Below are 12,816 nucleotides of genomic sequence, written 5' to 3'. Positions count from 1 at the left end.
GCGACAGTTGCAAAATAAATCTCGGTTTAAAATTCCATGCTAAATTAAAGAACATATCTTTACTGCCTCATTACTCTATATCCTGAATGGGGTGAAAGTTTCCTGATAATAGTTGTTTGGTCGAGATTTATGTATATTTTTTCTTGCTTCCCCTCTTACTTTCATGAGTGTAGGGAATGAGGTGGAATTTATATGGGCCAATCTTATTCCTGGTTGCTCGTTCTATGGGAAGTCTTTGCTTTTTTGTTATTTAGTTCTTGTAAATCACGTTCCACGATAGGTTGTGATTAATTTTCAACACGTTTATCGCAATGCATAAGTAGATGCAAAACCTTATCACAAAATGTTCAACACTGCAAAGATTGAGCTTTTTGTTAGCTAACATAAATACGGTCTGTCCGGTGTGGTTCTGTCAACAGACACACTGCTGTTATGTAACACAGACAGATATTTTATAACAATGATCATGCCAGTTCAATTAATTTCAGTGGTAGTGTTATGTTGTGTACGTCCGATGTTTTGAGACCATGTTTTCAAGAAGAGTGAGAGACTGCTAGACAGACAAATGCAATGTTCCTGGTGGGCACATTTGTTAGCCAGGCAATCCTGTCAGCAACAGAGAGTAGGTCCATTTTATAGATACGACTAAGTAGTCACTGTGATAAAAGAATTTGGACATTGTAAATTTTCCATCTAACTCATTCCTGCTTGCCAGCGTTTTGCCCCACTGGGCTAAGTTGGCTCATCAGTTGATAAATAGCACACCCACAAAGACGCATGGCTAGTGCATACCGTGGAGGCCACTGCATAGGCTACTTGGAGCCACTGGCAGTGCCAATCCACTAGGAGTGACTTTGTCTCATTTTCAAAAATTTATGCCGGCCTGGCCATCTGATGACATCAATAGTGCAATTTCCTTCACATAACAGAAATAAGGTAAATTACCTAATAATACCAAAATAGGATTTTTGCCTAACCAAAGTTTTAAATTTCAACAAAGTGTTTCCCAAATGATAAACACCCAGATGCAGATTACAGTAATCAAACATGAAGTTAAGCAACACAAAATATATAGTTGAATTAGCAGGTGAAATCATGATGGAATAGTTATGTGTAATAGAGTTAAGAGGTTTAAATAAATGTAGGCCAGTTTTTACCTATAATTTAGTAGTAGTAATAATGTTTGAAGGTTATGTTGTTCAAACTTTGTTTCTCATAATGCCGATGTCTTTCGCGTAGATGTTGCCGGACAATTATTTCGAAAACCTTATACTGTTAAAGCACATCCAGGACAATTCACAATCCTGAAGAATAACAATTTAGTTTGAAGTCGTTTGAACACTTACTCGAGTCAGGACTTTAGTTATTCTATAACATCCCAAAACACGTCGCCCATTAGTAAAATAGAACTACCTTATTGTTTAAAATATAACTACTCCGGACTAGTTCTCACAAAACTTATCGAGATGACAGATCCCATTAACGGGGATCAAACATTTTAGAAGAATTCAGCAATATTTCTCTTAAAGCATGAAGCAGCATGATCTTTCTTCCCAAACAGTCAGTGACAGAAGACAATCAACACAGTGTCTATCGTCATACTACATTGTAAACATTTCCTGATCTCGTGATTCTTGACAGATGTGCATTGTCACTGGATAGCTGCAGCATACAGACCGCAACTAATGCGCCGGCACATTGCATAGTCGGGCAAATATAAACCATGACAAGTATGTCAAGATGAAATAGATACTTGAAACAAATTTAACTTCATAACAAATAACACCAAATGAGTAAATAAGTCTTAGGTCACTGCTTATGACTTAAATCCTTAAAATTACGGGCACCAAATTTCAAATTATGCTTAAAGCAACCCGAAATATATATTGAGGTGGGATTGTAATGTGACTCGACTAGGCTTAGTCACATTATAGTTGTACAGCAATTGTTCACACAGCAATAACATGGATTTTATCATGCAGCATGTTTGCCAGAAATATTCAGAAACGTATTTAAATGTTTTAGGAAAGTTATTGAATATCTACGACCGAACTAAACATTCTTTCTCCAATCCCAGTTAATTTCCTGTCGTGGCACGTACGCTGCTTCAAACAGTGCAGTAGATGGAAAAGCTCTTTGGTAGTGCTGCTGATGCACAGTGTGTCGTGGCTCTTGTGCACAGAAATATTATTGAAATAATAATGGACAAGGACTTTGAAATAAATTCCATCAAGCTAAAAATGTATCTCGTTACCACTGTTATGGTTACCCATGTCCAAGTGGCTGCGGGCATGTTATCAAGTTTCTATGATGCTCAATAGATAATGTACTGTAATTTCCTATTGCAGTCATTTCCCTTCACAAAAAATTCAGATACCCATAATGATTCAGAGGTTTATTTCAAATGCTCGGAGAGGCCCAAGGTAAAAGCCGTCCTGAAATGCTTTTTTCATTTAAAGGTCCCTTGTTTCATGAATCTTATTTGAATAGGAGGAATGCTTCTTTTTAACACCTATTTAGGAATATGCAGTACATCGATGAATACCAGAGCATAGTTGGGAAAGAAGGGATAAAGTCTCTTAGCTAACTACAAAATGTTAAGAAATACACATTTAAAAGTTTATTTGCTCTTAACGATGATTAGGAAATGGCATGCTGAATATATGTTTCCTTGGAATTATTCATCAGTAGAAAGTTCTGAAATGGCCTAGCTTTGTCAATCCTGAGATAAAAGTTTTGTTATTATTATTTCACTCGTACATTGTTTTTGCTGATGAATAGTACATTATAGAATCTGTCCTTTTATATTATTGTCAGTGTATTTTTGGGTTCTGTGTTTCTTGTTATAATTTTTTGTTGTGTACAATGCACATGAATAATTTTTATGACTAATCTCACTCAAAATAGTGTATTTGTGATCCACGTCTGTGAGAAATATGTTCATCTTTGCAAGTATTCTGTGTTTTACTGGAACATACCTTTTCCCATAATAACTGATTACTATAAAAGTGTGGAAAGGGTAATACTGTTAAGTTACAATATAGGGAATTAATGGTCCTAATCATAGCTTTGGGATAAATAGAGCAAGTACCTGAATTTTCTCTGGTATTTCATATTAATACCACACAGTTCCATTATATAAACTGGTAGCTACCCTCATTGCCCTTATTAATTCACACTTCTGTTGATGCTCGTAGATACCATCTCGTGTACTGTGCACAGTTCGTTAACTCCAGATCATCCGGCTCGGTGTGAAACAAGTACTGCATTATGCTGTTGACTAAACAGTGCTTTCTTGATGTTTGGTTAAGCTACATGTGTGATCTGTATTTTACCATATTACTATGTGCATATTGCAAGCAAAGAACAAGTAATTGTTAGGAAGAGGGGAATATTGCCCATTTAATTTTAAATTAAGAGATACTTTTATGTTCACAAGAACAATCATTCATATTGCATTGTACATAAAGACCTAGGGGGAGAGAGAGAGAATGTGTATGTGTGTGTACTCTTTTTGAGTGCGGAATTCTTGTTGATATTGTAAACTTCATGTTGTGAAAATTTGCTGTAGTATTGAGCAGTAGTTATGTATGGAGGTGGACTGTTCTGAATACTTCCAGAAGATGGGGATGGGCAATTCGCCATTAGCCGGCTTAGCAGCTTTGGGACTAGGAGGACTCAACGCAGGCAGTACTGGAGGTCTCAACCCTGCAGGTAATACATGTTTTTATTTTATTTTTATAAACACGTCCCTTAAATGACACATTTAACTTTGTAATTTCTATTTCTAGCAAAAGAGAATACAGACCTGAAAGTATATTTTAGACATTGAAAAATGTAGTAATGGCTTAAGTTGAGGTGAGGTGGGTTACATCTTGTAAGAAGTTCCTGTAGAAACTTCACAGGATATTTTAATTCAATTGGAGATTACTTAAATAGTCCACACACTATTATCTTTTATGTAGTTCAGGGCCCTGTTTCATAAAACATTTTTCACTAATATTAATAGTAAGAAACCAATAATATTAACTAATAATATTAGTATTATGTTTCATAAAATTATGAGTTAATAATATTAGTTATTAGTTTGAGTCAAAATTATTAGTAGATGTTCCTAATAATATTAGTAAATTGTTTCATAGACAACATGACTAAGTCACTCATAATATTAGGATTATTTCCGTGAGTGTATTTTGACTCATAATTCTCATTATTAGTGAAACCAAAGTGAGCGGTATTTTAATATTTTGGCATAAAATCATGAAGATCACTGAAATGGTCGACTGATTCAAATAGTGATAAGGAACGAGTGTACGTATTCACCGTTCAATAAATGTTGCGTCAAAAACAGCCTGTACTGGATTATAACAAACATATGAATACAATGTGAGATTTAGGTTAGATTACAGAACTACTGAGTATTTGCTTGATAGGATTGGTAATAGAACGTTCCACTGCAAGGAATGAAGCATAACCTTAAAATAGCAGCTTCGCCTTGCACTCCACCGGTTGGTAGTGATACACAGTATCATTGTGTTTCTCTAGTGCAGTTCTCCTCGGACACTCCAAGTATCTTTTAAAATCTTGGCTTATATCACCAGTAAACCAAGATGGTGCTGGTGATGATTATTGTTTTAAGAGGAAGTAGGCTACAACTAGGCAACCATCATCAATAATAACACTAATCAGTTAGTAAAATGGAAAAGATCTGACATTTTGAAAAATGAAGATATCTGCTAAAGAAAGAGAATGGCGTGAAAATGACAGACTCTCTCGGCCTCGCAACCTAATACTGTCAGGGTCGGAAAAGAACGAGTTGAACAAGGGAGGTCAGAAGAGTAGATGAAAATGAGCCTGGCAGAAGTAAGTTGAAACAATGGCAGGACTCATCTCGGTGCCCCATGTTCGCCAACACACACTCTCAAGTTGAGAGCCCTGGGGCCCCTTTTAGTTGCCTCTTACGACAGGCAGGGGATACCGTGCCTGTTATTCTACTGCCCCCACCAACAGGGATAGTAAACAAAGATTTTGCTAGTCCATCTCAACAGTGATTTTTAAGAGCATATGAAATAAAATAAGGAAAAGGAACAAGGAGAGTTATAGTGTGCCAAAGGCTGCGAATAGTTGACGCTTTAACTCAATCACTTTCCGCAAAGAAATTTTCTTCTCACATTATTTTCACTTCTTTTATCCATTTTCATGTGTATTGAAGTCACAACGAAAATATCAAGTGAGCCTTTTGAACATTTAGATTAATAGTCTGTTGTAGCCAAGCATTAGCCTACTGCTAGGAACAAACCCAAACCAAGAACATATGCAACAGACAGATTCTAACCTCCATTTGTATCAGCTGACTAATGAACTAATATTATTAGTGAAGATATTTTATTAGTTATGAAACAGAATTTGGTTAACTAATAATTATTTTTATGAGTTCTAATATTATTAGTTTTATGAAACAGGGCCCAGGCGTGGTATTTTATGGCCACCTATTGGTGCAGATATAGGTTGACATCATTTGAGTTATATTTTTGTGAAATATTGGGGAGAGTGAATGAGGCATATGGCATATTGGATGCTCTTACACCTTAAAATGAACGAAACCCTACTTATGAAATAGGTTGATCGATAATGATGTAAAATGAAAATCTGTTTACTATTTTTGATGTTGCCTGGAAAGCTGAAGATCTGTATTCAAACCCCAAAAGCATATGCATTATTCATCACGTGTGCTTATTTTCATGCATTTTTATCCCTACATGATTTCTTTAGCAAGACCCTTGAACCTGAATGGCAGTTCTGAAAAATAAATCACTTCTGGATTATGAACTTCTACCTGTCAGTTTTGACAAACTGAAGAACCTTACAGTTAGAGTAAGTGAAGACTGAAAAGAAATAGCTTCCACAATCAAATGAAATGTATCTAAAGAATTGGATTAAGCTATGAACAAGTTGTAATAACATTCCCTTGTGCAATATTAACTCATTGGTTGTTGTTTATAATAAGGACAGTAAGCCCTTCCTCCAAGACATCAACCACTGTTGGTTCATCCAGTAGGAGTAGGCTTACTTCGAAGAATATTTTTAATTCTGTAGAAAAGATAGAATATGTCCTTGAAGTTCTATAGTGTCATAAATGACTCATTCTGATAAACTGGTTAGAAATAATTCTAAACTAGACTGTTCCGTTATGAAGGACTAACGCCGAATAATAAATTTCAGACCCCTAGTTTTAAGTATGGTACCAGTCGTGTATGATTATTGCAGATAAAGCCATTCATGAGCCCAGAATATTATTATTATTATTACCAGAGATGCTAACTATTACGATTCAATCGTAATAATTACGAATTACCCATCATTTTTAACTCGTCCCGATTTTCTGATTTATTTCTCCTTCCTGTTTTTCACCAATACGACCTCCAGTACGGTCAATACTCTTCCACTAGGGAAAAAGGATACATTTTTGTGTGCTTGTGTAGTTGAGCAACCCCATTTGTAAGCGTATCTATATGATTATTTCGTGAGTGTATCGTCCATCGCCTTCGTGTATCGTGTTTCCTGCTCATCACAGCAGCGTGTGTGCTATGTACTACAGCTGGGGATTCGGGATGGTAATCGTTCGACAAAGAGAGAGGCTAAGAAGATGTACAATATTATAGGGAAGGATCCACCTTTCAATACTCCGTAGTAAGTTGAACTAAAAAGTAGTTGCAGCCTGTTTATTGGGACCGGTTTCAACACATTTCAAGTGTCATCATCAGCCAATTAGCGAAGATCTTAAAACAACTAATATATTGAACACAGGCAAAAAATTATCATTGTATCATATCGTAGCAATTCAGCTAGCGACTCATTTAATCGGGACAAAGGAGTGAGTTTGTTATTTTGTTTGTTCACTAGTTTCTGTGCGTAGTTTCGTTGGAGTTGCAGTCCACGTGTATTTTCTTACATTTCTTTGCTTTCCCCCTTGTCATATTCATATGTTAATAATGTAGGAGACATACCGAATTATTTTGTATGTGATAGTTTCACATATTTCAGTGCATAATATTAATGGGTATTACTCCAGCCCAGCTGGCAACACATTTCTGATGTTATAAGTGAAAATTACTGAAACCTTACTTGTAGTGTGTCTCAGAGGAGAGATGTGCTCATTGCGATGGCCAGGAACCTACCATCCCGCCCAAAACAAGTGCATTTACTTTTTGTAACCTACTACCGTTTTCATTTCTGAAGTAGCTGCTTGCATTCCTTTTAGCCATTGTAAAGTGGCACGTGATCTCATTCCCGTCAATAATGTTAATCATAATCCGTTACCAACCCCTGCACAATAAAAAGAGCTAGGAAAGCTGTCGTCCCTGTATCACGTCCTGTCCAGATCCTATCGTAACGTCTGCACGGCAAGAACCAGTCCAGACCAATTGTGTTTCCACACGAAACTAGAGGCCTAGGGCTGCTTCGCGGATACTAAGCTGGGGGCTTATGCCCTCAGACCACTTTTGTTTGTTCGTATATAATTGGTCTTGTCCAGGTCCTATCCTAACATCCGCACAGCAAGAACAATTCCTCACCTATTGTATAACAATAATCACCGCCACTATCTATTGAAGCACGACTCGTTCATTAGTTGGCAGCACTGAGCACCGCTTGACAATATCCTTCCCAAGAAGGCCATGAGGTGTAAACAAACAAGTCATTCTGCGGATGTGAAAGTCTTGTCAGCCGGGCTGGAGTAATAAATTTTAATGAGTTGAATTATTTCAGTGAGTTGTGTCGGAGACAATTTCTGGTATTTTCTTTTCACCTCATGGCTTAAACATATATTACAAACACCATCTCCAAGTGTTCAGAGATAGCTATAAATTACCATTCATTTTACAGTTTATTAATGCATTTTGTTGCGTGTGTCGATGTGATATAAATATTATTTGTGTGTATCATAAATGAGAATGATTAGGTACATTTTCTTGTAAACATTTTTGTTTTCTTAGTTTAAGATTTTTAATTTAATGGTCACTTCATATTGTAACTGTAGATTTGTATGCCTTTTATCCTGTCTTTTTTTTTTTTTTTTCACCTAGACCGTGAAACAATATATGTGATGAAATTTCAGAATTAAAAATCTTCCTATTTTTGATTTCTAAAAGTTGGCAGGTATGGCTTTGTGACCAGCAAATATTCGATACATCGCTCTGATTTTTATTCATCTAGTCATTACAGTCTTCAACTGTTAATCGAAGAGACCGACTTCTGGATAACAGTTCTGCTTGTTCTTTGCATTGATTTGTTTTTATAACCTCCCCTGTATTAAGAAAATAGTTGTTTGTTCTTCACCATGAATTACAAAGCGTAGGTCGTGTTATAGTTGCTTAATAACTTGTGAATCGTGTTCGTCGCTTAACTTCTTTCATATATATTCCCAGATATTGTGAAGCTGAGGTTTTGTCCTCCCACTCATTGGCTGAATGGTCAGTGTTGAGGCCTTCGGTTCAGAGGGTCCTGGGTTCGATTCTCGGCCAGGCCGGGGATTTTAATTGCCTCTGATTAATTCCTCTGGCCCGGGGACTGGGTGTTTGTGTTTGTCCCAAAACGTTCCTCTTCATATTCAGACAACACACTACACTACCAACCACCACAGAAACACGGAGTCTAAGTTGCAGAAATGAGTGGATGGAAAAGTATCTGGGCATGCGTGGGAGTTACAAAGGCGCAGGAGCAACACTAGCACATCTAAACGTAAACATTTCCTTTCCCCGCGAGAATTTTATTTCATGTCTCCTCTTCCTTGTGCTACGTTCTAATAATGCAATGTAATAATTACGAGTGACACGATAATACAATGTTTAGCTCGTATGAAGTTAAAAATAATAACTTTCAATTTTACGCCAACATGTATTGCAACGCCTCTGTGTGCCTTCCATCAACACCCAGTTGGTCATCAACATTCTTTCAACTTCGTAGACGATGGAGATCTTTCGGCCGGCTATTTGGCGGCATGTGTATCAGCTGGCAAGTCGGTGTTTCCTGCGTAGAGTTGGGAAGTAGTTTTGGTTCACCTCACTAATAATGGACATGTAAAATCTTAACAGTTTTGGTTCAAAAACGTAATTTCCTCTACAACAAGACCCATAATTATTATTGCAACAACATGAGAGAGAATGCCTGGAATTAAATAAGCAAGGGAATGAAAAATCAAACAGGTTAGAATATTCAATTTCGTGGTAGATTAGGCATATATGTTATTTTTTTAAATTTAGCAATTACTGTTGACCTAATTTCAGAATCATATTACGTTGAAGTCCGTATACAGTACAGTATGTCAGTACGATAATTGGCATTGGTTGGAATGTATGATCTTTTAAGTTTTTATTATAATTTTATAAGTGGCATTCCATAGGATTGTCGTACACGTATTCCTAACAAACAGTAAGGTTGTGGACAAATTCATTTTACGGTTTTTAATTAATGTTGAGGCCACCTCGAGTAATGACTTCACCCTGTTGCGGCATGCAACTTACTGCATTAAAGGTTTATCAAACCATCCATTGAGTGCTTTGTTTTCCACGTAGAATTCCATTCGATTCTATTCCCCTAGATGGAATGGTGGAGTGATCAAGGGACCAAGAATATCACACTTCTTAGGTGGGAGAACTTCAAATGCGGGAACTTCTTGACAGAGTTTCACTGGCCGAGTTTCACTGTATACTGGTGTTAGGCAGTCTGAATATTATTTTGTCATGTTTTTTCCCCTTATTTGCAGCAGACACTGCCTCTACGGGCAACCACTTGGAAGGTTGACACATTTATTAAAGGTGTATCATATATTTTATTTTCCTGATAATCAGCTTTGATTTAGCATCTAGAAAGTGTGTATATATATCCTCAGGTGACTGAGGTTGCCAAACCGACAAAGAATATCATAATATAAATTCAGTGCCTAATCTTTACGATATAGAATAAGATCAATATCTCTATTGAGAGAAAACAGTACTTAGTGATGAACAAGCAACAGATAAATTGCCTTAATAATCAAGTGGGTAGAGCATTTTCGGTGGGACATTCAATGTTACGGGTGGACGCACACTGAGCTATTTCAGCTTCGAGATTTCTCGTTGCTTCAATGTTCTTTTTGACAGCTTTGTGGAGGATGCTACAGCTATTGATTAAGTCTCTTTTTGTTGCTTGGAACCATGGTTGTTCTGTAGGCGGGGTGTGATTTATCTATATCCACAAGGAGTGAAGCTACATAATGGTAGAAATTAGTGCTGTATCATGTTATAAAATTCATTTTCATCACATTTCATTGCCTTGGTCTGCAACTTCTAAGAAAATTCATAGTTGATACATTCTGACACCAGGCGATCAGGAGAAATACAAGAAGTGAGGCTTAGAAACTCGTCCAGTGTCTTGCTACCCTCTATTGTGCCAGACCATCTGCAGAAATAGAAGGAAGGGGAGCTTCCTTTATTATGGATTCTTGTCTGGCCTAGAAACAGTTTATTGCTACCTGTTATTGTAAAGTTTATGAATGAGGCATGCATTGCTTGTGACCACTTCATATGTGCTGCTTGTTACGGATTGGCAATATTGATAAGAAATTGCTGTTTTAGCTGAGTGTAGAAGTATTGAGCGTATGTTAAGTAGAAAAATTAAATATCTAATTAATGTGTCAGAAAATGTCAAGAATATATTTCTTGTTTTTTCCCTTGCTGTTTCACTGCTGTATTTTGGTACATTTTGATTTGCAAGGATTTTTTTTTTTTTTCCCTTTTTCCTTTGTGTGATTAATGAAGTGGCATTACTCAACTGAATCAACAGGTGCTTTTAACTTCTGTTAAGTAATGGAGGGAGTAATTTCTTTCCTTTCACTGTAAATAGGAGTCTTATCTTCCAGTTTGTCCTTGCTTCCTTACAATGCAAATTCGTCATGGTTTTCATTGACCTACTGAAACTCTCATGTAGAGAACATGGAATAATGTTACAACTATTTCCACCCTTCCTACAGTGGCCATATACCACTTTTAGCTTTCTCCGTTCCTTTTTGTCAAGCTGCATCAATGTTCTCCGTAGGACCACTTTAATGGGCGTACTGCCCTGCCGTTTTGCAGACCACCCGGCTAACATAACCTGGAATATAGTTGCATAATATTAATACATACTTGAGTCATAGGGTGCTCCAAATTAAAATGTAAATACTGTAAAACTGTTTATTTGTATGATAAACCTTTATTATTGTCAGCATAGTTGTATTAATTACATCAGAGTTCAAATGTTTAGCTTGACTACCATCTAGTGTCTTGCATGAGCGGTATCTGGATTAGTGTGAAATCGCATGTGAGCACTTGATTCTGCGCGACTTAAACCCGTATGACACTCTACAGCAACAGAGTGTAGGGCCCAGTGTTACATGATTCTGAATGAGCAGTAGGACACTAGAAGTTCAAAATACTATGCTATGTCTTGTTCGTTTTAATAATACAATAATACTTCAGTTTACTTTCCAGATACTATTAGCTAATTTTTTCATATTCACTTTTTACATACACCTAGTATTTCCCGCCTGGCTACTCATTCCTACCACCTAGCTGACGTAAATTTCGGGGGGGAACACTGTGCATAGTAGGTCTCTCAGTCATGTTAGAAACCATAGAACTGGACTGTAGTACTGTTTGTATTGTCTTCCTTGTACATGAGGCATCCGGGATTACGTGACCGAATTGTATCCACAAAATTTCACTGTAATTTTTGCCCCAAATGGAAAATTGCTTTTACTCAAAGTGTAAAATCTGCAGTAAATTAAGAAATAGTACGAAATATTTTACTTCGAGAGAATAGTATGGATACATTACTTCCGTACAACTTTTTTCTGCTACGTCACAGCACTTCCGTATGTGTTTTGTTTGTCTAACACTTTAAACTCTTTTCACATTACCTAGCTTTCAGTATATATCTTCAGTCATTTCACATTGAATCCATTGGTATAAAGTTGTTTCCCAAAGAGGGAAATATTACACATCATCAGTTTTACTTCTCTTCCATTTTATCCAGTCATGTTTAGTCTTTCCTTCTGTATTTGAGAGCTTCAGCTTCCTGCAAAACATATATGATTATTATATTAAAAACACATGAATTTCAATGAATTCACTTTGGTTTTGTCAAAGCGACAGTATCAGATTTGTGTGTTCATAATTAGTGAATAGTCTCATGTTCTGGAAATTTTTACATCATACAATTATGGCTAAACAGTTTTATACTACTTGCTTTCTGTCTTTGTGAACACATTATATTGTTGGATTATTTTAACTTAATTAGGTATCTAGTCTAGAAGTATGGATGGCAAACTTACCTGTTAACAGTGTATTTGTATCCATTTCTCTTGTCTTATTGCAGCTCTTGCAGCATTGGCTGGTAGCCAATTAAGGACAACTAACCAAAACCGTAATCAGCCTGGTGCTAATCAACAAACGCACGAAATGACTGTACCAAATGAATTGATTGGGTGCATTATTGGCAAAGGTGGCACCAAAATTGCAGAGATCAGGTATGGCTATCTTCCAGAATTTGTGTACAATTTGATCACAAGTTGGAACATTTTAGTTTACATTAGTCTGTTCAGATTGTTGTTCATGGTATTAATCAAGTCTTGTCATATGTATTTTAGGAAGAATTCTCAATTTTATATAGATAATAGCATTCAAATTCCTACAAAAATTGTACTGACATTATTTTATGCTGTGAATGTTAAATGATAGGTTACGCATATTATTGAGGACTAGACAGAAACTGGGTGCCCATGGGGGAATTTATACTGAA

General features: G+C 36.5%; 1 protein-coding gene across 5 annotated transcripts in view; it reads left to right on the top strand.

The window, feature by feature from the left end:
• Window positions 1–12,816, top strand: part of mub (poly(rC)-binding protein mub) — a 339,328-nt gene that overhangs the window by 285,738 nt on the left and 40,774 nt on the right. For 4 of the 5 annotated variants that reach the window (XM_067137630.2, XM_067137627.2, XM_067137629.2 and 1 more), the window contains 2 exons: window positions 3,621–3,714; window positions 12,394–12,544. In XM_067137630.2, the coding sequence (XP_066993731.1) occupies window positions 3,621–3,714; window positions 12,394–12,544 (245 nt within the window). The remainder of the gene's footprint in view (window positions 1–3,620; window positions 3,715–12,393; window positions 12,545–12,816) is intronic. The other variant, XM_067137631.2, reaches the window with a different exon arrangement.

This window comes from Anabrus simplex, chromosome 1 (genome assembly GCF_040414725.1).
Source record: "Anabrus simplex isolate iqAnaSimp1 chromosome 1, ASM4041472v1, whole genome shotgun sequence".
Classification (NCBI taxonomy): Eukaryota; Metazoa; Arthropoda; class Insecta; order Orthoptera; family Tettigoniidae; genus Anabrus; species Anabrus simplex.
This window is presented reverse-complemented; position numbering and strand designations above follow the sequence as displayed.